Source organism: Lingula anatina, chromosome 9 (genome assembly GCF_051362555.1).
Source record: "Lingula anatina isolate TDL-2025a chromosome 9, LinAna3.0, whole genome shotgun sequence".
NCBI lineage: Eukaryota > Metazoa > Brachiopoda > Lingulata > Lingulida > Lingulidae > Lingula > Lingula anatina.
In genome coordinates, this window is record NC_141775.1 from 17,917,170 (window position 1) to 17,944,850 (window position 27,681).

Sequence of the window (27,681 nt, forward strand, 5' to 3'; positions counted from 1 at the left end):
CAAACTATGTTTGTAATCAGTCGAGTAATATATTTCCTCATTAAGTTATAGGGTCAGGGGTTAAATTATCACAGTACCTGGGGCCGGTTTCACAAAGCAGTAGTTAGTTAGCGATCGGTAGTTAGTCTCTCGCTAGTTACAGTGCCGTTTCACGAAGCAGTCGCTAGTTCTCTCGCTCGTTATTGTCTCGTTGTTGCCTTGGATATTTAACGACTGGTCAGACCAGTCGCTAACTCTAGAGTTTCATTGTACGCATGCGTAATGAGTGAAATAAAAAGGTTGCTTAGTTACCGTTGTCTGTCGTTTGTCTTTGTATCCAATATGGCGGCTACTTTTCTTGCTATCCGTACCGCCAGACGGCAACGTAGACTACGACGTTTTCATGAAAGGCAGAATCTATTAGAATATACACACGATGATGCAAGTTACGAGAGGTTGCGCCTAGCTGTGACAAAAAGAGCAGCAAAAAGGTGGTGGAGATCCTTTACGACGACCTCAAAGCAGACGTTCTTATGCATTTCCAGCCACCAAAAAATGGAGAGTTTGTGCTTTCGTGACACTTTTACGCAAGAGTTCCACTTCCGGCAGACGGTTTCGAGACTACGGTGAGTAACGAGAGAACTAACGACCGAACTTTACGACTGAACTTAGCGATGAGTTAACTACTGCTTCGTGAAACACCCCTTGAAAATCGCTAAGTTTGCTCGTTAGCGAGGTAGTTCAGTAGTTAGTTGTTCTAACTAACTACTGCTTTGTGAAACCGGCCCCTGAGCCGCGTGACAGAAAATTAGTGTTATTGTATTTTTTATTGATTTTGCGTCAGCTTTGTATTGATGTAATGGCTGTGTATATGTGATTTTGATGAAGTGGCAGTTTTATGTATATGGTATTATTGCGAGTTTAGACACATGTCGGCTTATCCAACCTCTCTCTCTCTCTCACACTCGCTCGCTCGCTCTTTCTCTTCCTCCCTCCCTCTCCCTCTCTCTCTCTCTCTCTCTCGCTCTTTCTCTTACTTCCTCTCTCTCTCTCTCTCTCTCTCTCTCTCTCTCGCTCTTTCTCTTCCTCCCTCTCTCTCTCTCTCTCTCTCTCTCTCTCTCTATCTCTCTCTGTGCAGATCCATTATACGACATGTTGCGTATATCAATAAAAGTGTTGGTTCGTGTACCTCCAGCGACAAAATAGTCGTTTACAAGGAAAATCAATCTTTGCCAATAAATATGAAACAAAAACAACCATCGATTCTATGCAGGACTAGAGTATTTCATCGTTTTTATTGCATGTTTTATAATGTTTAAATGTTTTAACACGCACTTAAAAGCGGGACAACACTGTCTGTATGCTATGTAATTATTCAAGAGATGATCACCATAGGAAAAATAAAAATTGAAGACGCAGATTTCGGCCGAGGTAGGACCTGGTGTAACTTGACACAGAGTCCCCCATCACAGAGTTCGCTTCCAGTTCATTTGCAGTCAAGCCTCGCCCTAGATTATGACCCACTTAAACCAGGCTAACCTTAACAATTATAACTAAATTGACGACGGACTTTCTGTCACACGGACCCTCAAATTCGTTACAGTATCATACTATCGGATATACTGTATAAACAACGCATTAAACGTTTAAAGGACTTGATATATGGCTCGAAAATAACGGAATCTATATAAATACGCAAGAACATCCTAGACACAGTTACGTCATAAAGGGCTTTTTATACTTCATTATTTTTTTTCTTCTGTCTTCCGGGCCATTATTCCAAACACAAAAAATCACTCAATTCGTAAAATCCATGCATAAGTCTCAAAACACTTTCGATGATAAAATTTCATTTAAACGTGTTGACATGAAAAAAAAAAAAAACATGGTAAGTTGTGCTCGAATACCGTATGCTTTACATTGTACGGATGATTGACTTAGAACAATATGGTGTTAAATCGACTACGTCATAAAAAGTACTTCTGCATTATTGATCTATTGCGGCATTTGTCACATCAAGAGGTGCTTGGTCTCCCGTGCATTATGCCTTCCATACTCCTATAGATTTCTGCAAAGGGCACAGCTTGAACAGCTTACCGGTGGACAACGTCAGTAAGAACGTCACCGTTAAGGACGCCATGATGAAAATAACGTTGATGTGCATATTTTTCGGTAAGTCAGATAGTTCGTGTTTGTAAGTGTGACTTTTCCGAATCCTAATTGGAAATCAAAATTTATTTTCATCAGGGCGAGATGTACACAGTGGGTGTATTATCGCTTTAGCCCTAAGCCTCTTAACTCTGAGACTAATAGGTCTTGAGAAAGTACTACAACATCTAGTATTCCGAGACAAAAACTAGAAGTTGGAACGTACCGTCAAATGACAAAGAAAGATAGTCCAAAAGAACCGCTAGTCCTTTCGAATAAGTAAAATTGAAACATTTTAAACACAGTTCACTTTACACGGTTTCGTCAATTTGGTGTGTCTGACGACCTCTGTAGTGTCGGAATGAGGCTTTTAGCAAGGTATGCTTTCAAAAAGTATGTATAAAAATTGAAACCTACAATATATTCAGCATGAAAAATTAGGCCTACCCCTTAAGTAAAATCTAACAGTAAGTGTTTTGTGCCGATAGTTAGTTGCGAAGAATGCAGTACATATTTTAATTGAAATTAATGTGGGATTTGTATGCAACAAAGCTGCACACGTAGGGCATATTTATACGTGTAGCATAAATGTAGGCTATATACCGGTATGTACGCTATAGGAAAGGTGTGCGTGTTGAATCTAGGATAAATGGGTAGGATAAATTATCGGATATAGGCCTAATCATGAATACAAACAAGTGAAAGAAATATTAAGACTGAGGAATTTCATGAAAACAATCGTCAGCATTCAAAGCTGTACGACTGAAGTTACCAGTGTGACATTCATGTTAAAGTTGGAAAGCTTATTGAAGGTGCTGAAACAAAAAATTGATCAGTTCGAAATTCAATAGCCCACATTAACGGCAAATTAAACTGGCACACAAATTATGAAAATAAAATGCACAAAAAAAGACAATCCAGTCATTTTCTGAGAAATCTCACAGGGTGTACTAACTCACCGAGAATTCTTATGAACTTTTGCAGGGTATCAAAGAAGAGATTTTATTGTTAAAGATAATTTTATGATTTGATGGTGCGACTAAAGAGAACTAGACACATGTATGGTTAAAGGTAGATGGTTAGCCATGGTTTACCATCTATGAAGAGGGTTTATGCTGAGATGATGGAAAATAGTGAATACAGTCAATCACCTTAAACACTCTTAGTTTAACTTTTCACAGAACAAATTGACTTTTAACTATTAAAAGCAGAAAGGCTTTTTTGAAAGATTTTACCCTTTAGCTTTTCCTCGCTTCGAAACTTATCATTTAATCCAATTGTGAATTAATTACTTTTTAACTTTTAATGTATGAATTAATTAATCATTTAAATTGCACATTTATTTTACTTTTAAGAGACCCGATATAGACTAAAATGTGTTTTTGTTTCTCTTGTTCTTTTATATTAAGTTTGTACATTGTGGTATCGTTTTCATCCATTCCACTGTATACTATAAATGTGTGTGTGAGTGATTGTGTGTACGCTTAATTTATCATTATCAACGTGAACCTTATCGAAATTTGGCAATAAAAATAAAAATAATTTGTGTCGCATATTCTTTTGGATATGTGACACAAAGTGTAGTACCTGGGCCCCGTTTCACAAAACTTCTTAAATCCGTAGTTGACTGGCTCGAGCTGAGTGACATAGCTACCGGTAGGTCGACTACGCTGCAGTCGACTGTTTCACAAAGAATCTAAAAGTCCTAGCTCGGTTTGCTTACCGTAGTCGACGCGCACGAGAAACTCACCAAGAAAAGGAGGTGTAAAAATTCCTAAAGTTTCACAAGACATGACGTTTCATGGCTTCTTTCGGCCGAGAACGATCGTTTATCAACAATAAAAATCAGTTAGAACAAAACAAAGTTTGTTTTTGAAAATTATTGATTAGTTTAACTTCAATCCAACTTCAATAAACAGTAAAACATTAGCTTGTCTTGGAAGACTGCCGTGGGAAGTCTAACGGTCATAAACATAAACAAACCCGCTATCGGCTGGGTGAAGTTGCTATTTATTTTTTAATTTAAATATTCAATAAATATCAGTGCTATTCAATGACATATGACACAATATCTTGAAGGAGGTATGTTCTTTCCAAATTTTTGTTGTTTTATCCTCTAATTTGCCGAGTTTTAGATGAGCTTGCTGACTTACCGGTAAGTCTCATCCCGAGGAGGACATCGTCGACTAGCTGCTAAAAAAAAAAAAAAAAAAAAAAAAAAAAAAAAAAAAAACCGACGTAAGCGACCTTTAAGATTCTTTGTGAAAAGGGACTTAGTGACGTAAGGACTTCGTTACGTTGGTAACCAAGCCCTAAGTCAGGGAAACCGACTTAAGTTTTTTTGTGAAACGGGGGCCTGGATAACGCTATCCACTGTTGATGAAACGCACTATCCTCTGGATAGCTCTATCCAGAGGATAGCGGCCATATTTATCCACAGGATAGCGCTATCCAGCCTTGATGAAACTGGGCCCAAGCTTTTAGTCAGGGAAACCAACTTAAGTTTTTTTTTTTTTTTTTTGCGAAACGGGGGCACAATATTTTGTCATCCCACACATCAAATATTCTATCAAGAGCATACATATATCATTTGAAAAAATAAACTAATTTGCAGATTTTTTTGCTTGCAAAAGATGTTAAATTTCCACTCAATTTCCCGCTCTATTTGCGTATTTATCACTTTTTTAAAGTTTCTATAGCAATTAACTGTAAGTCTGTAACTGTTCAAATAAAGTGACAATTTTGATTGGCATATTGAGCAGTTAAGAGTGCGTAGGCCGTTCAAATGTGTTTGTAAGTCATCTGTTTTTTTGTTTTTTTTTATGTTGACACAGAAACGATTTTTAGGTGTTTTAAATAACCCCGTTATAATAATAATAATAATAATAATAATAATAATAATAATAATTACTATTATTATTATTATTATAACGTAATTTTATAGGGTAATTTTACGTATAATTTAATTGAGGAAGGAAATTACTCGTAACGATCTTATATGAATTAGCAGCCCCAGCAGCAATAATGAGTGTAGACTTTGGGGCAGAAGCATTCTTGAAAGCATAAGAAATGTAGTTGGCATGATACGTAGACAAAAGCGCCGAGATGTACATATTTTCCTACCATAAAATGTGCTGCTTTAGAATAGCGATAGCTTGACCTTTCGTTAGAGTGCCCATATCAAGCATGTTCCGTAGTGTTATAGTGAACGGTCTGCTCCACGGGTCCTAAACAATGCGACAACATCAGGAGCCCGTTTTACGAAGTAGTCGTTAGTTAGAATAACGTTAGTTCTCCCGTTACTCACCGTACTCTCAAAACAGTCTACCGGAAGTGGAACTCTTGCGTAAAAGTATCACGAATGCACTAACTCTCCAATTTTTGGCGGCTAGAAATGCATACGAACGTTAGAATAACTAACCGAACTGTCTCGCTAACGAGAAAACTTCAGCGATTTTCGAGTGGGTTTTCACTAAGCAGTGGTTAACTCCTCGCTAAGTTCAGTCGTAATATTCGGTCGTTAGTTCTCCCGTTACTCACCGTACTCTCAAAAACAGTCTAACGGAAGTGGAACTCTTGCGTAAAAGTATCACGAATGCACTAACTCTCCAAATTTTGGCGGCTAGAAATGCATAAAAACGTCTGCTTTGAGTTCGTCGTATAGGAACTCCACCACCCTTTTTGCCGCTCTTTTTGTCACAGTCAAGCGCAACCTTTCGTATATTGCATCATCGCGCATATATTCAAATAGATTCTGCCTATCATGAAAACGTCGTAGTCTACGTTGCCGTCTGGAGGTACGGATTGCATACAAAGACATACGACAGACAACGGTAACTAAACAACCTTTCTATTTCATTCATTACGCATGCGTACGATGAAACTATAGAGTTAGCGAGTGGTCTGACCAGTCGCTAAATATCCAAGGTAGCACGATTACGAGCGAGAGAGCTAACGATAGCTTTGTGAAACGACACTCATAACTTGTGAAACGTCACTCATAACTAGCCTCTCAGAGGTTAACTACCGATCTACTGCTTGAAAAGGAGTCGTAGAAGGAACATTTCCAACATCCACCTTGAGTGTAGTGAAGTCCCAGTTAGCACGGCGCAAAGGATAAGCCATCATACCAATCATACGTATAACCGGACAAGGAGAGAGTATAGAGCGTAGAATTACAAAACGCAATATTAAACGCTTAAACAACGTCATCATATCATACATAACGTCGCGTGAAACAAGCGACGTCGCGCATAGCATATGACGCCGTAAACACTTCCGCGCCATAAGAAGACGTCACCCTACTGACGGGAAAGAGAAAGCGACGTAAACATACAGTTAACTGTATGCGCTAACCCCCACGTCTTTAACAACGTGGGGACCCCCCCCCCCCAGCACAGCGAGGCGTTAGCGGAGCTCACCCTAACCCTAAACGGACCCTAAGCGCTGACTCCCTAACTGGACATAGGAGCAAAGCGACTAGCCCTAACCCCTATCCTAACCCTAATGGCCCAGTCACAATGTCGGCGATCTGTCGGCATGGGGTTTGGTTTTTTGGAGGGCGAATGGTGTCATTTAGTACGGTTTAGAACTACAGGGTTACAACTTAATATGGAATATTTTTTATCATTGTTATTTTTGAGTGCTGATTAAAATTCTTTTGGCTTGATTCATCAAAAAAGTATGTCATTGAGTGAGAAAAATGTGCAGTCTTCTGTTGTGAGATATTTTGGTCAACAATATCAAATCTGACATAAGATGTAATTAAAAAGAAAAGTAACCCCTAGAAAAGCATATCAACAGTTTGATGTCAGTATTAACTTTAAGCTAAGATATTAAAGAAAATGATATCCTCCGGACAGTGATATGTTACACAGTCAAAGAACTCATTACAGTAAATCATGAAAAGTCATCAATAGCGGGTATGACCTCCAGCAGCAGCTTGCAGCGCCCTCATCCTACATGGCATACCCTGTGGCAAGATTTTTTGAGTTTGGGTGGGGATATCATTCCACGCAGTGATATTTGCCTGTCGCATTTCATCACTTTTACAGGCCGATGACCATAGCTATTAATTCTGTGAGTTACTTCCGCCCACACCACAAATTTTCAATTGGGTTCATATCTGGGGAGTTTGCAGATCAGGGCAGTTGCTGAACCCGTTGGTTTTGAAGAAAAACAGTGATTCTGCGAGCTCGGTGAGGTGTTGCGCAGTCGTCTTGGTACACAAAGTTGTTCCTGAAGATGACTCTTACAAATCGAAGCATTGTTTGCTGTATAAGGAATCCTGGTTCAGGTTGCCTCTTAGAAAAACCAACTGGTTCTGGGCACCGGTATGAAAGGTTCCCCAAACAGAGACGTTTCCACCCCTTGCTTGCACCCTAGGCAGTACACAATCATCGTTTTATGCCTTTTGTACACGTCGGCGGAAACGGATTCGACCGTCAACCCTAAAAAATCCATATCTGGCCTCATCACTGAAAACGACTTGATTCCAGTGTTTTGGCTGCAAAAGCACGTGGTGCAGACGTCGCTGTATTTGACCTGCTGTTAACAGTGGTTTTCCTACTGGTCTTCGTGCAAAATAACCGGCTTGTAGTAATCATTTGTTCACGGGGGACCATGAAACGGGCGTTTGAATGACATTCTGCCACTCTTTTCTGAGGACACTGGTTGTCTTTGTACGACCAGCACGGCGCACTCTAAGGAGAAGCCGATCCTGTCTTCTTGGTGTGATACGAGGACACCCTGGTCGAGGTATTGCAGTAGGTGCCCCTGTTGCAGCATTTCTTTGGAGGACTTAATACAAACGGTTCCTGATAAATGTTGAATTGCCTGACAATGACTGTCCGTTTCTGGCCATTTTCTCTGACAGCAAGAATCCCATTGTAAGCTGCGTTGCTCAGCTGTCGAACCATATCTTCTCTAAGGTACCTGTCAAGTGTCAGAGCGATCCCTTTGTTGCTTCTCTAAATACACTCCAAAGATTGACCAAACCCATGCGTTTTTATACAAGGACAGAAATTGCCGAAAATACCACCCCTCACATTTCTGACCACAGAACATGCAACTGCATGCATCAATTGTTTCGAGAGATGTGTGGTAATTAGGTAACACACCTGGCTACACATGGAGTGACACCTCAGTTTTGGATTTAAAATAGTTAGAAAGAATACAAATATTTTGTAGAAAATTTGCTCGCCAAAAAATAATATTCCATGTTAAGGAGTAACCCTGTATGATTCAGCTAGTCTAATTCTAATTTCAAGAAGGATCACTGGTGTGATTTTTTCAGCAATCGAAGGTGGTGGGGGGGGGGGGGGTCAGTTCCCCCCTAACACACCCCTAAACCCGCCACTTTATCAACGTCACTTGACAGGTACCTTAGAGAAGATATGGTTCCTTTGTTTCACCTAACCTGGTGGATACAATCGACCGCATTATTCCGCGTTCGATAAATTGTTAACTCCACTGTCGGCGATTGGTCAACAGTTGAATGATTAAAGATGTTTATAAGTCCACTTTTCTTTGCCTGCTTATGTTTACAACCTCGGGCACAGAAGGTCACGGCTGTTCCAAATCAATGGCGGATACAGCATCGGTAAAGAGGGTTCGATAGGCTGGGATTATCTAGCTACAGATTTACTTTAGAAACAGATCAATTTTATATCTGCAAAATTTGTGAGTAACGTTTGCACATCATTCCTTAGGTGTTGAATAAAATACCAGAAATACCGAGGCTAATTAATTAAACAGCTAAAAAGAGAATTCTCATTCTAATTTTCATTTTCATATAAAGATAAGTAGACAAGAAACAAGGCAAACAATTGCCTCTTAGTCTAAATGTAAACTTTTTTTTCCGAAAATCTGTGTTTTTTCTTTTGTGTTAAGTGTCAAAACATCGTGCTTTTTTAGATAGTCTCGATAGACGTTCAGTCACCTTGTAACATTGGATCAATCCCCTATCAAATTAAATATCGAATTGCCTCCTTGTTCTATATAACTTTATCCAGTAGTCGATATCACTTCAGTAACAGATCAATACGGTGACCTTAGATTTGGATAATCTGGAGACCCCATCCCCATAGATATTTAGATCGATCTATCCCATTGGGGAGTCTCACTAGCTAGGTGTCAACTTAACCGGCTTAAATGTCTGTCCCGCCTACTAAAAGCTGTAAGGAAGTAATTATCTTTGCCCCCTAGCTGACATTTAAGCCAGTTAGTTGATGGCAATTTAGCGAGACTCCCCAGGGAGTTAGACCGATCCAGATGGATCGATCTAGCATGGGAATCCAGACATTAGTCATTTGATGCTAAGTGTGTAACTGTGGATCAGTTAAAGATTAAATATTCTGTGTCTGAAAGTAGTCTGGGTCCCAGCTGGTAAGAAGGAAAAATAATCGTCCACGTCTCCAATTCCTGATCGAACTTTAGACTTATTAAATACGTACGACTCGAGGCAGCTGAAGGTGACGCAGGGATTTATAATGAAACGAAATCGCACTCCGTTGGAGGGGTGGTTTAAAATAGATGTTATGTAGATGTTACCTCTTTATCTACTCATATGACAGTCGTCTGACAGCAATTTAGCGTGAACCCCCAGGGAGTTAGGTCGATCCAGATGGATCAATCTAAACCTCTGGGAATGCACTCTAGAGTAACATGTCTTCTGACCTTTTCGTTCACCTCACAGTCTGGGTCGGCCACACACTCGAGGACCTGCTGTCCATTAAGTGAATGTAATAAGTGAATGGTGCTTTTATTAGTTTAAAGTAGTTTTGCGAATTGAACATATCACGTTTTACTTAAAAACGTATTTTTTTCTGGATTCAGCTACAAAGCAGGTGATACTTCAGAAAGTGAGGGGGTGGGGGTGGGGGTGGGGGGGGGGGGCAAATGCTTGTTTTCTCTCCTCCAAACTTCTTCAACCATTTGTAACCATGGCAATGAGGGGATTTTAGGTTTTCATATATCATCGTTGTTTGTGGTACGTCACGTACATTGTTTATTATTATTATTATTATTATTATTATTATTATTATTATTATTATCCAAATAAAAAAAGAAAATGGTTGTGTGCTGATGAATTAATAATGAGACGCTTTTTAATTAAATTGTTCAAAGTAATATGATTATTTCCAGCTCTGGTTGGTCTCCTCCACGTCACCAACAGTACCATATCCTGCGTGGCCACCGTCCAACATGGCGGCAGCCTGACCGAAAGTGTTATAGCGTCACTTCCGGACAGTACTCTGACCGTCTGCTCCAACGCCTGTTTCCAGAACATCTCGTGCCGCTCGGCTAGTTACGACCACGGCACGGGTGCTTGCGTCCAGAGCACTGAGTCGACTCCCGAAATTGCTGCAGGATCTACGATGTTGACCTTTGACGGCTGTGCAGGGTTTGAGAGCATGGTGAGATTAATGTACCAGCATAATACACACTAACAGATATATAATTTTTTTTGCAAGGTCCTATAGGAAGTCCTTAGGGAAACTGTCCAATAGGATGTCGAATAGATTTCTTATCGAGTAACAAGGAATCCTTTAAATTTTCATAAGTCCCTGATGGTCCTTGAAAATATTTCAATTGGACAAGGGCATACTTACCCTATGTATGTTGAAAAATATTAATTGGAATTATGTTCACATCTTTCGGAATCTCGATGAAGGCGTAGAATAAATTTTTACTTGAGGAACAATCGAGAGCACGTGTTAAATTATAATAAATTATTCATTTCTAGATAGCGATGTAACTTTGGTAAAACTTACTGTTTATTCCCACTATTGCAAATTATATCAAAGCTATAGGCCTATCTCACATAGAATTTATAGTTACGCTATTCAGAACTCTACATTCACTTTGAAGAAGAGTGTTCATAGGTTGAATATTACTATATAAGCTTATGCCAAATTATTGACCAATCAAATGCCAACACTTACTGGTACATGTAGTTTCAATTGGTATAACATAAAGAAGAACCACTGTATTATTCCCATGGAATAATTTTAGCACGTATATGTTCTCTTGCTCTGAGCGGTAATATAACCATGGGTTATACTGTCTTGCAACCGTTTCCACAAGAATCTTACCATTTTCAGTGCGCCAGTTCTCCGTGCCAAAATGGCGGCACGTGTATCGACGGTACATCCGGAAGTCTGCACAACTATACCTGCGCTTGCGCAACCGGGTTTGTCGGCGAGCACTGTGAAGTTCAACCAGTCAGCGTTACATGCGGCGTTCATTGGATAAGCGCGTGTCAGGGGGCGTATGGAAACGACCCGTGCACGTAAGTACCTGAGAAAACAGCATCTCTCTCTCTCTCTCTCTCTCTCTCTTTATCTCTCTGAGATTGTGACTAATTCTTGCTTGGAAGTTCATTTGTTGCTATGTTGTATTACAGAGGGTGTGAAGTACAGTAATTAGATAAGCTTAGAATTCTTCCAAATTTTTATGTCAGGTGATAAGTACATCACGATATTTGTCTTAACTTGCTTACATGTCGGTATATTTCCTGGGCCTGTGTATGTTAAAAAAAAAACAACATCCCACCCACATACATTTATTTACATTTTGTTGTGTGATTGTGCACCATTCTTCTACAAGTAGGTATGGCGATTCAACTCTTCACACGAGCCAGTCAAGGTTCTTCAAACTGATGACGCTTGAAAAGATCATGTTATATAAGTAGAAAGCCGCATTTAGTCTCTTGAGATACAAAATACTCCCCCCCCCCCCCACGCCCCCACGCCCAAGACAGCGGGTGTACTTAGTGATAATTCGATCGTCGTTACAGGGTTTCCTGTCCGAGCGGATGTATCAATTCTGGAAGCATCTGGGGCACGGGAGACTACACGGGGGTAAGTAGACGTTGAGTGCAGAATTTTACATTATTTAATTTAAAGAGGCATTTAAAGTAATATTTGTCACAAAACCAGACCAAAAGTTACGTTAAAATACCGAAGACGAAATTTAAGATCCCTTTTCATGCTGAAAGTTATATTGTTTCAAGCGGTCTTTGGCTGTACCTAAAATCATCATATTTCAATATTTGTGAAGGATTCTGCTTTGTGCCGTTCCGCCATTCACGACGGCCGCATTCCCGAGTCTGGTGGCGTCGCTACCGCAATCGGTCTGGGGGCGCTGCAGTCGTACGTCGGGAGCACACAGAACGGAATAACGACGTCGAGGTAAGCTGACATAAGCAGTGGCGGATTCAGAGGACCCCCCCGCCCCCATTCAGTTTCTGGAATATATATGTTAATTTTAAAATCACCAATATTTCCCTCTTGAAATTAGAATTTTGATTAGCTAAATTAAACTGTAGTTATAAACCGTACAAAAAGGCTTTGCTCTCCAAAGCACCAACAAATTTTCGGGGCACTAGAGCAGGCCCCGAGCCCCAAACCAAGGGGCGATGATAGGCTTCCATTCGAGGCCTGTCGTTCCGGACCCCCCCCCCCTTTAAATAACCCTGGATCCTCTACTGCGTAAGGATGCATTCTAGAATGCTGTAAATGTTCTGTGCGTGCGCTCATGCATGCGTGTGTGCGATACGACACTTAGGTAACCAGACATATGTGCCTGTATTGATGTAATTTTTTGGTGCGTGCGTGGGTGCATGTGGGTCACAGCATCAAGACGAAAAGACAGAAACTGCTCTCTGGTTTGTCGATGCGTGCATGGGCGTGTACATGTGTGGATGTGTGTGTGTGTGTGTTTTGCAGCATTGAGGTAACCTGACATAAATGCTGAGCTTTTTTGTAATCTCCGCGTTTGTGCAGGTGTGTCTGAGAAAGAGAGGGAGTGAGAGAGTGTGTGTATACAATTTATTTCATCCTCTGTGGGAGCGAGAGTTTTGTTTGTACTTGCGTGTTAGTATCATAGTGCACGTGCATCAGAGATTGTGAGGCATACACTTATGTTTATTTTGTTATGTAGCTGCTACTGCACCGCTACATGTAAATATATTACTTTAAGAATAAATTGAAAAACTGGAAGCATTCAATTCTATGGGCGGCCAAAAGGGCAAAAATTCATGTCGTCGATTCAGTTATGTTTCGTTGATTCACTGCCTTCCCATCGATTCAGTTTCAAGTTTAAACGATCCTGTCATAAATTCAACATCTACTTTCGTCAATTCAATTGTCAAACATTTCTCATCTATGGTGTATTAAAACCAATGCTGTCACTATTTTCGTCGATCGTGTAACTAATCTCGTCGATCGTCAAACTGTTTTCGTCGATCGTGTAACTATTCTCGTCGATCGTCTAATCTCGTCGATCGTGTAACTATTCTCATCGATCGTCTCATCGATCGATCGCCAGAGGGCGCTGCGGTAGCAACACGTGCTTCTGTGTGTCAATCACGCGGTAATTTTTAACTCGGCCAGCCATGGTCAGAGTTAAGCACAACTAGAAAATAATGTCCCTACAACAGAATATCTTTTAATTATTAACAACTAAAATTGAAATTGTTGAGAAAATGTTCTTATTTCACTAGCAATCATTTTGTTGTCTGCCATTTTGATAGTCATGTGATAGGCCAATGTGCTACCGCAGCGCCCTCTGGCGATCGATCGATAAGACGATCGACGAGAATAGACGATCGATGAGAATAGTTACACGATCGAAGAGATTAGTTGGACGATCGACGAGATTAGACGATCGACGAGAATAGTTACACGATCGACGTAAATAGTGACAGCATTGGTTTTAATACACCGTAGATGAGAAATGTTTGACAGTTGAATTGACGAAAGTAGATGTTGAATTTATGACAGGATCGTTTAAACTTGAAACTGAATCGATGGGAAGGCAGTGAATCGACGAAACATAACTGAATCGACGACATGATTTTTTGCCCTTTTGGCCGCCCATACAATTCCCTTCATGAGCACATATAATGGTATAGTTCTGAAAGATAACACAAAACTCAAATGCTTAGTTTAGCGTACCGTACGTACTTTAAGCAGGGAAATATACAGGTACATGTGCGAAAGCGAAAATATAAGCGTTTATTTGACAGGTAAAACACACGTATTTTGTTTTCTTGGACTCAGAGTTTGATTCACTTTCTTTTCTTTTTTTCCAGCTACGGCAGTTACGGCTCTTCTTTCCGATTTATTTAACAACTAACAGGAAGTTCAGACGACGACGTATCAAATATGGTTTTGAATATCTAACGAATTCCTACTTTCTGCCTATTTAACTGCACACAGGACCTATTTACAAAGATGTATGAAAAACTGACAACCTGCATCTGCACAGTTATGAACGGGAACCACTTCCATTTAGACACCAAACATGTATATGACGTCATCCAAGTATGAGGAAGTGACGTCATGCGACAGAAACCATCGGCATTGATATTACCATTATTATTAAGAATACCATGACAACAAACTATAGGCACGGGCTGATCAATACTTGACATTTTGGGGGGATGGCATACAGCGCTATAAAAACAAGTAAAAAGGGATGATTTTTTTCTGTAATATTTATGGATCAGTGGCAAACAAACTACATGGTACGCGTTTTTCTGAAAAAAAAAATCATTTGGTAATATAAAAATGGTACATGCATATTTCTGGGTGGGAGGGGGGGTGGGGCTGAGGAGGTGAAAAGAGAAGAAGGTCACGTGACCCCCTGGATACCCCCTTCTGAAACACCTGTGCTGAAATAAACTACTGAAGTGGGGATTGATTTGGATATATTATTTGATAAATGATGACACCAACTAGGTATTGACTATGGTGCTCAGAATGCAGGGCTTGCGATACAATTCACCGTTCCCTTTTTGCCTCAACTGTGCTTTTCATGCTGTGTAATTGTTGTTGTTTTTTATTTTTATTTTTGTAAAGAATGTATCATTCCTATTTAACTGATGTTTACCAAGTTTTTTTTTAATTTCAACGTGATCATGCGCACAATAAAAGTTATTCAATATATTGTCGTATGGCTATACGTATCTCCGATATATTTTTTTCTTTTTAAGCTTAAAAAAACCAAAAATATTATTTTAGCTTCCTTGTCTGTATGGTCTATTGTTTACAAACCAAGAAGCGAATATTAAGGCTTTTTTTCTGTATATCATTTACTATTAATGCTGTTAAAAACAGATAAATAAATAAATTAAATTTTATGAGTTTCTCTTTAATAAATTAAAACAAATTAGTTTATGTATTGATTTACAAAAATGCTAGTAATATTTCAATGAATTGCGGTAATTAAAATACATGAAATATATTTTACCTTTTTTAGCACTTCAGGAGAGAGACACAAACTGTATATTTGACACATCTCTCAAATTTCAATTCAACAAGTAGAACACAGTATTTATAACACAACGTGTCTTTATTATATAAATATATACCAAAAATATGAATACAACAATATAATAACAAACAAATAAATAAATGAATGAATAAACAGATAAACAAAAAAGCAAACAAGTAAATGTTAAATAAATAAATAAATAGATACATAAATAAATAAACTTTATAAAGACACATCCTTTTATCACAGTTACGAGTTTTTCAAGAGGACTATATCTGATCAACATATCTCTGTAGCACTTCAGCCACATAATAGGTGTACAGGTAATTTCCTTATTTCTGTCTGACAAATTTTTCTTAATTTTTGGCATCCAAGATTGACACTATTGCATCAATATTGAAATTAAAATGAATTGATAGGTACTCATGTTAGTTTTTCTGCTATAGTGATATGAACTTTGGTTTCAAATAGTAAAAAAAATCATATGGAAAATTTAATTGCCTTTGCACATATTTTAATTTTTTTCTTCACAGATGAGGTATTTCTATAGTCCACATATCCTACACATGGTCTTCAGTACGTACGACAGACAAAGATTAAAATAATTGATAGTTACCCATACAAATTTCGTAGCAATAGCAACATGTTTTCAGATAAAAGCGATTTCTTTTGCAAGTTCTCCAGCGCTAGCTGCTGACTCAATTGGCAACAAAAAAGGCGTTAATCCACGACGTTGTTGCCCAGTGTAGCATAAAGACTCTACCTTAACCAGATAAACGAGCTGCAAATACCTCAACTAATGATACGATCGATGCCACTACAGTGTGTAAATATTTACTTGCATGCTATAATAGTTTTCATAACCTACAACAACAGGATGTGCATAAACTTCCTGTAAGGGTATTAAGCTGCCGGATACACTAATTACAGTATCAACCGGTAGTTGAAAATAAATCACAATGCGCGATATTGAAAGTTACCATGACAACGGAAATATTCCCAAGACTATCGTGACTATTTACTATTTATTGACTTACATAAGGGAAACTCTAATGATAACACAAACAATATCACAATAGTGGGATCGGGCTCTGCCAAGAAAGTCAAGATGTTAGACACACACACGCACACACACAAGCGTCTCTTTTTGCTTTTATATATATATAATAGGAAAATATGATAATTTTACTATGATTTACAGGGATTAGTGAGAACTTAAAGAAGGTCACGTGTTTGTGTTAACTCGTGTTGCCTTAAATACTATATTTTACCTCTTTTTGGGGGAGAGGGTCCTAATTTACATCTGGTACGTCCTCAACACGTGACGTCATCAACACAGATCACCCGTTGATACAGCCGGAGACGAGTTCCCAGCTATGACGTCATCAAAGTAACTGCCATCATTGGCAGTGCTTTCTTCGTCCATATAAAAGTGCGGGGTTAGGATCAAGCCCCCTTTAGTTTTCACATCATTTTTTGTCTTGTCTTGCCACGTGACACAGCACTTCGGCTTTGGAGAGACTGCGAGGTCTGTGTCGCCATGGGAACTGTTCAGACCAGTGCCAAGAGGCCCCGGGGCAGTGTTTTCTGCGCTGTCAGAGCACTGGACGCGTATTTGCAAGCAGCGCGTGCTTGATTTCGAGTCCTCAGCGAGCTCTTCAATGGCGTGAATATCAGAGTTCAGGGGCGCGTCTCTTTTTGCTTTCATTTTGGGTCTAGGCGTCCCCCCGCGTGGCATGTAGGCAAGCTTAAGCGAAGACAGGGTGGTGAATGTAGTCGAAGCATTCTCTTCGCTCTCTATGTTCACCACTGCTGTACTGTCATGGCTCCTGTTTTGGCGCATCTGTTTCAGTAATCTGAACATTTCAATCCTCAAGTATTTGTTAAGATATCCATAGATGACAATGTTCAAAACACTCGAGCAGTGCGCGAGCAAGGTAGCAGTGGTAACAACCACGTCGTCTACTGTGTTACCGTACACCTGCAGGCCAGCTACTATGAAATAAGGCACCCAACACGTGAGAAATGCCACTGCAATTAACAGTATGGTCCGAGCGGCCTTGCAGTCGCGCGATTGGCTGTACCGAGATGGCTCCGAGACGACCTCGCTGCTCGTGGTCTCCTGACTCTCGGCGTCTCCAAACACGCCGTCACTGATCTCTGCTCTGTCCACCGTGGGGACGAGGACGTCTGGGGGCTGGCGAGGGGACACGTAGGAGGACTGGGGAACCGGATGGACCCTGTTGCTTCTCCTGGTGTGGCCTAATGCCACGTTAAATATACTACAGTAGCACCATATCATTCCTATGAGAGGCAGTATATAGCTGAATGAGGAGAAGAAGATGAGGTAGTTTAGAGAGGGCGTGGTGTTAGTCCAGGACAGAGTACAGGACAGAGCCTCTCTCTGAAACCTGTATTCGCCCCAGTTAAACAGCGGAGGGATCGCGACAATGAGGCCAACCAACCAGCTCCAGACAAGCATGATGTTTCCACGTGTCTGCGTGAACACAAACGGGTACCGAAGGGGGGCGATGATGTAGTAGTACCTGTCCAAGGAGACGAGGAGTAAGTTGACGGTAGAGGTAGAGAACAGCACTGTGGTGATGTAACCCTGAGCCTGACACCACTCCGCCCCGAACGCCCACCCCTGTTCCGAGGCCGAGACGATCATAAACGGCATCACCAGCACGGCAAGTCCTGAAATGGGGAAAAAAGTGGACACGTAAATCTTTAATCACCGCGTGCTAATTTTTGCATCCTTCTTTTTTGATATGATAATTTCATATATATTTAATATATCTCCCATTCCTATAATGTTTCCGCTTAAGAGATGTATAAAATGTATAAATCAGAGAAATAAGTGAGTACGCTGCGTTGCTCCAGGTTAAACGGGAAGTCCCTAGACGCTCCGCTATGTGTGGACATCACTGGGGTAATTAAAAGACAGCACAACTCGTTAACAGGTGTTTGTCGTCGCTTGTTAGCAATAACAGCTTTCCCCGCCAGGGGGTCTCTGTGCGTTGTTACAAAATTTCCTGTTTTTTTTTTGTAACGACTTGCAGTGACACCTGGTGGAGGCTAGGTTACGGCAAATATGAAACCTGCCTTTCATTACAATTTTAGAATTATACTAGTTGCTTTTTTTTTTTAATTTTATGCCATGTTTTACTTGTAAGAAATAGATAAGGTACACGAGGAAAAAAGACACCTACGTCACAGCAAGTGTAAACACATAACTACGTCAGAGCACGTGATAAGACACCTACGTCACAGCAAGTGTAAACACATAACTACGTCAGAGCACGTGTTAAGACTCACCTACGTCACAGCAAGTGTCAACACATAACTACGTCAGAGCACGTGTTAAGACTCACCTACGTCACAGCAAGTGTAAACTACGTCAGAGAACGTGATAAGACTCACCTACGTCACAGCAAGTGTAAACTACGTAAGAGCACGTGTTAAGACTCACCTACGTCACAGCAAGTGTCAACACATAACTACGTCAGAGCACGTGTTAAGACTCACCTACGTCACAGCAGGCCAGGTTCAACAAGAAGCTATTGGATACGGTGAGGAGATGCGGCCGCTTGTAGAAGACAGTACAGATGAGGCAGTTAGTAATCAGAGCGCTGAGGAGAATTACACAGAGGATGGCGATCTCAGCTACCTTTCCCTCAGCACTCGGGGTCTCCGTGGCGTTGGACATGGGCGAAAGGCTGCTGTTTGTAGCACTCATGGTGTCTGTGATGTAACGTGCGCTAGATCTATGAATATGTGTTTTTCTCCGTTGCTCGCATGTTTGCGATGCTCATTAGCCTTACTGAAGTTGAATACATGTCTACGTACGTCTCTTGGTTATGCAACTTTATCCCTGTTTTCTTCGGATCCTGAACTATTTGTTTCTAATGCCTCAAAGATAGTAGAACGCTCTACTTCAAAGTGTCCTTCTGCGCTTGCAGTGTACAATTAGATATAAAATTTTCAAAGTTTGCCTTATTTTAGGCAACTCACATAGAACTAAAATTTCGCTTTGGGCTATTCGAAGATGCTCGAGTTCTCCATTACTGCGACAAGTGTATAATGAGGCTCTGTAAACTGAGACTCCTTCTTTAGGATTCTTTGTTAATATCTGAAATGACACCTACGTCATTACTCCACATCTTGACCAATCGGGTCTCGTGTTATGCTGTTTACCGTCACGATGTGCGAAATAATTACCGCAAAACCCTTGCTGCCTTTGTCGCATCCTGTAACCAGCCCTGTAATAGAGAAAATAAAAAAAAAATAATTAAAAAAAAAAACATTTACAGCAAGAAGTCTACTGCCTGATTAATGAAGCAAACAATTCAGATTTTTAATTCTTCTATACACTGTGCGTGTGGGCTTTTAACAAGCGACGCCCTTTTTGTCAAGATTGCAGCAAGTATATTGAATATATACTAGAATTTTTAAAAATTCTAGTATATTGAATATATACTAGAATTTTTAATAGTTCAACTAATGGTTTGCCCCATTACACTGAGTCTTGATGACGACAATGTGACCCAGAAATATGATTTTTAACATGCTCTTCTCTCTAGGTTTTTCACTGATACTTATTGACTTCATTAGGCCCATGGCTCATTATTCCAGTAACGTAAACAGAATATGTTGTAAGAAAGGTCTATTAATCTTTTGGATTTTTGCCAATGTATTTGTTTTGTTTGGCTTATGTTGCTCTTTGAGCGCAGGGTTTTCGTACGTCACTGATGCTAATTATAATATATTAAAATTATAATTAGTTATCCCGCACCTAGTGATGGGTTTTTGCAATAATACGAGGAAAGATTTGATAAATAACACATTATCATGCCGCGAAACATAAATGGGTTATTATGGTCATCAAAGATATTCCTTAAGCTTCCTCTCCAGCACTTGGATGTAATGGTCTGTGTTAATCTTCCCTTTGACCACCTGTATATATACACACACTGGACAAAAGAAGTGTCACCCCTTTAATCAGAGAAATCAAAGTTATAATGCCTGGTCTACTTATAATGTGACTGATGAGTATAAAACCGCTATACCATGGAATTGTATTGTTGGTCTTTTTGTGAAATTTGATGTTAATAAAATGATACCAGGAGCATATCATTCCACAGTTATTTATCTCCCCCAAAGTATTGGTTCAGAAGGGGTGACACTTCTACTGTCCAGTGTGTGTATATTGTTGAAAAGCAAATAACTTACACTTTCAATAATTACAGATAACAATTAAAACGGAATCAAATGTGCAAAACGTATAGGGAGTTATTGAGTGCAAGTTAAATTTCTTTAAGAGTCAACAAGTGTGGCAATTGTTCTCGTAGTAGGAAAAGATGGAAAATTTCAAAGTCACATATAGTTCGATTTGATTGGTTGATTTCTGAATAGATTTGCAAGTTTCTAACAAGTGTAAAACACATGCAAACTTATGATGGATAAGGTCCCAGCATGAGTAATCCAAATAATATTTAAGATATCTTTAATTGAAAACAAAATTCCTTGTAATCACTCAAAGACAATGGGAAGAAACACCAGGTAAACGCATGATCAGTACGGATAAATAGAGCTGAAATACTTGTGAAATTGTGTGAAAAAGGCTGTCGGTGAATGAAATCTCCATATCGTTGTCGTTATTCCTCATTATAACACTATTTACTAGCTGATACCAGTCACATTAATCACTGAACCATGATAAGAGATTAATGTACATGATTTAAAGAATCTCTTATACTATAGTCTTTGTGAAAGTCTTTTTTCCACACTGAAATAATAATAATAATAATAATAATAATAATAATAATAATAATAAAAGAAAGGAAAAAAATAGAACCAAGTGGGAATCGAACCTCCTCCGCCGTGTTTGGGAGCCTAGCACGCTACTACTGGACGTCACCAAATGCTGCCATCTGATGTAGTGTTATTGACAATATATGATATCTGTCACACATGCCGCAGTTTTACGGAAATTACCGAAGGCTAGAAAATGCCTTCAAAATATACTTTTAACAGATATAATCAAATCTAAAGTACGGGCACTATCTTTCCACTCCCCTTATGTATTGCTAACACCTTTCAGTTGTCAACAGAGCTTTCTAGTTTAGAAGAAAAACGTGAAAAGGAGACTGCGAATGATCTGCTATTATTATATAGATTGTAAGAAACTAAGTATTTTTGTCGGTGTGCTGTTTTTGTTCACATTCATGTTCATTGGCGCGGTAAGTATCGCTATAAAATAGAAAACAAAGAATGGATTAAAAAAAACGGATTATAATCCTCACCATTTCTCAATTGCTTTGATGCAGTACAAAGTTATATAATAATAATAATAATAATAATAATAATAATAATCTTTATTGAAATATTGCAACCCGAAGGTTGAAGTTATACATATATAAATATATACTTTTTTATTTTATTTATTTTAAATCAAATTTATTTAAATCTGAGAAACCTGATTATTTTTGGCCATGTTGCACTCTATAGTCGCTCTCACCTCCCTTGGGAGGATGCAGCCCGGCTGCCATATTAGGCGCTCTGAGCTAACCAACGATTCATTTCACCACTGCCAGACCAGTCCCCTGCTTCAAAAATTGGTTTATATATTCATAAGCTTGTAAGAAAGTTGGATGTATTAAGTTGGATTACTATCAAGGTACGAAAAAGCACTAATGAATCTGCATAATATATCAATTATAAATATGGTATGGATAATTGGACGGTTTTGCCAGATTAAATGCCAAATGTGTCGTGCACGATGACGAACGTCGTGCTATTGCGCAGTACGCGTATGTATTCAATTAAACCGAGGTGATAAATGTTCGCGAAGGGTTCCAATTAAATGCGGTTTAATGTGACCTTGACCTTTGTACCAGAACGTTTAATATCCCTGGATGTGCCAACAATATTAATCTTATCGCCAGGAGTTAACCTATCCATGGCCGTGAAGAATTTTATTTTATGTTCCAATTTTTTTTCTATTTTTACTGTTGAGAGAGAACCATCCTTTTAACACATGCAATAACGGGAGTTGCTGAAATTCACAAACGTATAACTCAGTGGTACTTTATACATTGTAATTTTGCCTACGTTTCCAAATACCCTGTTGATAAAAAGGGAAAAAAATAATACCTGAAAAGACATTTATTTCGCCTTTTAAAGGCCTCGCAATGTGAATTGACGCTTTTCCAGTGATTGATAACGAGCTGATGATTATTACCACATGATAAAAATAGCACATGGATACAAACTCTATTGATTAAAAGAACTGCAGTGCAAAGGACATACATACATTCTTAAATCATGCAGTTCCATAATGGTAGATGGTTTTTCTATGGCTCTATACCTGGCTATTTGTTAAATAATCCTACGTCAAGCTCAGTGGCTAATTGCCCTTCAGGCAGACCGATCCTTACGTACAACCGATCTGAAAAAATTCTGGTTCGGTTTGGACAATATTGAATGTGAAATTCCTTATTTCATCAATTACTAGTGCTTTTAATTTTCAAACCTTCCATATAGTCTTTTTTTGTACCGAACGTCTTCGTAATGTTTGATGCACAAACCTACGCTACGCTGACTAATACACAGATATGCATGGAGAGTACTGAAAGGGATCATACCTGTTCATTTTGGTAAAAAAAAGATTTTCCTGGATTAAACGACATTTTCTCACACTTACAAGCACCAGAATCCGTTCCGACATTTTGAAGTAAGCCCCTCCTTATTTATTTATTTATTTATTTATTTATTTATTTATTTATTTATTTATGTAATGATCACTTAAGAGGTTGGTATAGCGGGTGGCCATCTATTTAGGATACGTGGTCTGATGGCAAGCACAGATTCCAGAATAATAGTGATAACCACCGAATTGGTGGTAAACGAGTTTATCATATTTCTTTGAGTTATTTATAATCTATTTATTGTGAAATATGGATATCATACGAAGTTTTGTTTTCCCTTTGATATAAAAAAGCAACAGAAACGAACCAGTCTATATGTGGTCGCCTTCCAGGGAAAATGAAAATAAGAAAAGCCCCTCACCTCTGACTCACAGAACCGTGCTAAAATCTTGGCCAGACGAATGCTTCACGTAAACTAGGAATCAGTTACAATATTTAACAATATCCAACGGATTTGTTAATTCCGGAGTTCGGATCCTAAATTTTGAACAGCTCAGAAAATTGTCCCAAATTCACGATCTCCGACACAGCTTCTCGATCGAGCAGGGACAAGGTGGCGTTTTAACTAGCTGCTCGAGGAGGCGAGGCACGCCATTCAGTTACAGGGCTACTACTTAATATGGAATATTATTTTTTGGCGAGTATATTTTCTACAAAATATTTATTTTCTCTCCAACTACTTTAAATCCAAAACTGAGGTGTTACTCCATGTGTAGCCGGGTGTTTTACCTAATTACCATACAACTCTCGAAACAATTGATGTTTGCAGTTGAGTGTTCTGTGGTCACAGATGTGATGGGTGGTCATTTCGGCAATTTCTGCCCTTATATAAAAACGCATGGGTTTGGCTAATCTTTGGAGTGTATTTAGATAAGCAACAAAGGGATCGCTCTAAAAACTTGACAGGTACCTTAAAGAAGACATGGTTCGACAGCTAAGCAACGCAGCTTACTATGGTATTCTTGCTCTCAGAGAAATGGCCAGAAACGGACAGCCATTGCCAGGCAATGCAACATTTATCAGGAACCGTTAGTAAAGTCCTCCAAAGAAATGCTACTACAGGGGCACCTACTCCAATACCTCGACCAGGGTGTCCGCGTATCACACCAAGAAGACAGGATCAACTTCTCCTTATACCCCCGTCACACTTTTTCGGAATCAGCAGGAATGAAGAAGAATGAGCCCGAACGAAGAATTTTTAAAATTCGAACCACATTCAGGGGAAAATTTTCAAATTGACCTTAATTATTGTAAGAGTACCGTTGGAATACTCAGAATGCGCTTGAATTCGCCTCGAATGATGAGTGCATTTTCGACTGTGTAGCTCTCAAAAGCAGTTTAAATGTAGTTGGAAAACTAGGAATATTCATAATGCTGTAAGCAGGCAGTAAGAATATTTAGAATATACTTTGAACGTCGCACTATAGTAGCTCGATTGCTGGCAAAATTAATATTTCAGCTCATCCAAGGCACATTCGAAACATCCTGGCGGAGTATAAAATCCCCGTCACACTAGAGGCGGAATGATTAAGAATGACGTCGGAAAAAACAAATCTTTGTGCATTCCAGCATATTCGAATAGCATTCTAAAAACATATTTGTCGGAATACCGTGAGAATATTAAGAATGCAGTCACAGTGCTGTTAGAATACTATTCAAATGCCATTCGATAATTTTTCCAACATTCAGGCCGACCACAAGAATGGGGAAAACTATTTGAAATGCACTCAAAATTTGTAGAAGAATGTCATTCAGAATGTCATTCAAACACTCGTTTCAAGGTCCCTCGTGAACAATTGCTTTCTGCAAGCCGGTTATTTTGCACGAAGACCAGTACGGAAACCATTGTTAATAGCACGTCATATACAGCGACGTCTGCAATGGGCTGGGGGACACGTGCGTTTGGAGCCAAAACACTGGAATCACGTCGTTTTCGGTGATGAGGCCAGATATGGAGTTTTTAGGGTTGACGGTCGAATCCGTGTCCGCCGACGTGTACGAGAGGCATAAAACGATGATTGTGCACTGCCTAGGGTGCAAGCAGGGGGTGGTAAGGTCTCTGTTTGCGGAGCACTTCATGCTGGTGCCCAGAATCAGTTGGTTTTTCTAGGAGGCAACCTCAACCAGGGTTCCTACAGAGACATTCTACAGCAAACAATGCTTCGATATGTAAGAGTCATATTCAGAAAAACTGTGAACCAAGGCGACTGCGAAACCGCACATCGAGCTCGCAGAATCACTATTTTTCATCGGGTTCAGCAACTGCCCTGGCCTGCAAACTCCCCAGATACGAACACAATTGAATATATGTGGGCGGAAGTAACTCACAGAATTAATAGTGATGAAATACGACAGGCAAATATCACTGCGTGGAATGATATCCCCATCCAAACTCTAAAAAACTTGTCACAGGGTATGCCATGTAGGATGAGGGCACTGCAAGCGGCTGCTGGAGGTCATACCCGCTATTGATGACTTTTCATGATTTACTGTAATGAGTTCTTTGACTGTGTAACACATCACTCTTCGGAGGCTATCGTTTTCTAAACATCTTAGCTTTTAAAAAAATTTTTAAAAAAATTTAAATTTTTTTAAAAAATTAATACTGATATCAATCTGTAACGCTGATATGGATTTCTGGGTGTTGGTCTTTTCTTTTGAGTGACATCTTATGTCAGATTTGATATTATTGACCAAAATATCTTTCAATAGAAGACTGGATATTTGAATCACTCAATGACATACTTTTTTATGAATCAAGCCGAAAAAAAATTAATCAGCACTCAAAAATAACAATGATGAAAAATTCCATATTAAGTAGTAACCCTGTAACCCGATTGTACTTACTCAGAGTAAGACCGATCCAACTAGTGTGATGTAATTATCTGAATGCTCCCTAATTACTCTAACAATATTGTAATAAATCGTTCCGCCATTTGTTGTTTTCAACCTTTACGACTCGCAATAATTTGATGAAATCGAGGATTGCTTCCTTGTTATTATTTTTTTTTTCGATAGCTTAAGGCCCTAAGTCTCTAAATACGTCTTGTTGATTGCATTGATACGTTGGACCGCTTGTACGGTGACAGATCAAACTGAATGTTTGTTGATTAAAACAAGCTTCGCGTCCCTTATGCATTGCACGCTTTCGGGATTTTCCCAGCGTTGTTTGGAATCCTATTTCAGTAGGTCAAAGCCGCTCCAGAGAGTCACACTAGATAATGTAACTCAATATGACCTTCTGGTTGGTGCTCCCTATACGAGATGAATAGCATACATTTTCCTGGCATTAGGACTGATACAATATCGTTTTCAGCGCTCTAAGTTCCAGGGAGATTATTTACTGTAGCTTATGGTGATTTCTATAGCATACAATGCAAATTGAGCCATCATAAGTAACAAAAAAATCAATATACCTAGATGTATTAGCTGTTTCCTTTGACGCCAAGTTGATGTTCCTACCCAAAACGTTCAACAAATTACGATACATAGGCCGTTTTTTTTAGTTCAGTTCTAAAATTCTTCTAAGGAAAACAGTAGTTTATCCATTTCATACGAGACGATAAGGATCAGAAATTAAAAAACTCGACAACGGGTGTCTAGATAATTAATTTTCGCCACAGGTATGTGCGTGACTAGGTTATGGTAGGAAAATTGCTGCAATTTCCAGGGAATTATTTATTCTTCCCATTCTTCTGTATATTGTTATTCTATGTTTTTGTTCTACAAATGACTGTGATGCACTGATTGTTCTCTACCATAGGAGCTGAAAACCAGAAACAGTCTAGCTGAAGCACAAAGAAATAAAATTGCAGGATACCCACCAGTACCAGCTTAGTGTTAAAACCTTCGATTTAAAATTGGCAAAACGAATAAAAAAGTTACTCTTACCATATAACGTCAATGAAAATGTCGTCAGTAGTTGAATAGTTATGGGTAAACGTTGAAAAATTCCCAAATTCGGTCCTTTTTGGCCAATTCCTGGCGTTGATCGTAGCTCCAGCAAAAGAGTGTCTTCATCTCTCCAATGCCTTATCAGCAAAGAACCAATAACGGGAAACACTGCCTGCGTCGCTGTGAAGTTGCCAACCAGGTAATTGCCGCGATAATAGGTGTTGATAGCATTCATTGATGCTAAATATCTTCTGGGAAACTATCCAGGCTTATACAAGTCATACTGCAAATAGCGACCGTGGCATTTGCCACGTTCAAGGGCATTCTGATAAGGCCATATTCTCGTGAGTCCGCTTGCAATGAAGACGGTCTAAGTCGAAAGCAAACAATGGATGTCTAATAAATACTTAACGCACGCGATTATGCCGAAACCGAGGCTAATTAGGTGAGAAGAACGCAATTTTGGTCAAGACATCTTTGGTGAAATAAAATACCAATTCGCATTATGTGTCTATGCGACGCTGACTGGATTTGTTGAGCAACGCCTTTGAATCTTCCACATATATTCAGGTAGATTAGAGCTAACACATCTTTATTATTATTATTATTATTATTATTATTATTATTATTATTATTATTATTTTTGCAATGGCATTAAATATGCATTGCC

The 27,681-nt window shown here is 39.2% G+C and overlaps 2 protein-coding genes across 3 annotated transcripts; one reads left to right on the top strand and one right to left on the bottom strand.

Annotated features, from left to right (window-relative positions):
* Positions 1-1,979: 1,979 nt before the first annotated feature.
* On the top strand, positions 1,980-15,080 carry LOC106179742 (uncharacterized). The gene is made up of 6 exons (XM_013563470.2): positions 1,980-2,151; positions 10,273-10,544; positions 11,232-11,419; positions 11,927-11,990; positions 12,190-12,320; positions 14,225-15,080. The coding sequence occupies exons 1-6, from the start codon at positions 2,118-2,120 to the stop codon at positions 14,259-14,261; spliced, it is 726 nt and encodes a 241-aa protein (XP_013418924.2). The 5' UTR covers positions 1,980-2,117; the 3' UTR covers positions 14,262-15,080.
* A 393-nt stretch (positions 15,081-15,473) lies between these two features.
* On the bottom strand, positions 15,474-27,258 carry LOC106179735 (putative G protein-coupled receptor No18). 2 transcript variants are annotated; one of them, XM_013563461.2, is made up of 3 exons: positions 27,009-27,258; positions 18,937-19,670; positions 15,474-18,105 (listed from the first exon to the last, which is right to left on the bottom strand). In XM_013563461.2, the coding sequence occupies exons 2-3, from the start codon at positions 19,145-19,147 to the stop codon at positions 16,739-16,741; spliced, it is 1,578 nt and encodes a 525-aa protein (XP_013418915.2). In that variant the 5' UTR covers positions 19,148-19,670; positions 27,009-27,258; the 3' UTR covers positions 15,474-16,738. The 2 variants fall into 2 exon arrangements, with proteins under 2 accessions (XP_013418915.2, XP_086852379.1); XM_086996253.1 differs by lacking the exon at positions 27,009-27,258 and having other exon boundaries at positions 18,937-19,913.
* Positions 27,259-27,681: the final 423 nt, after the last annotated feature.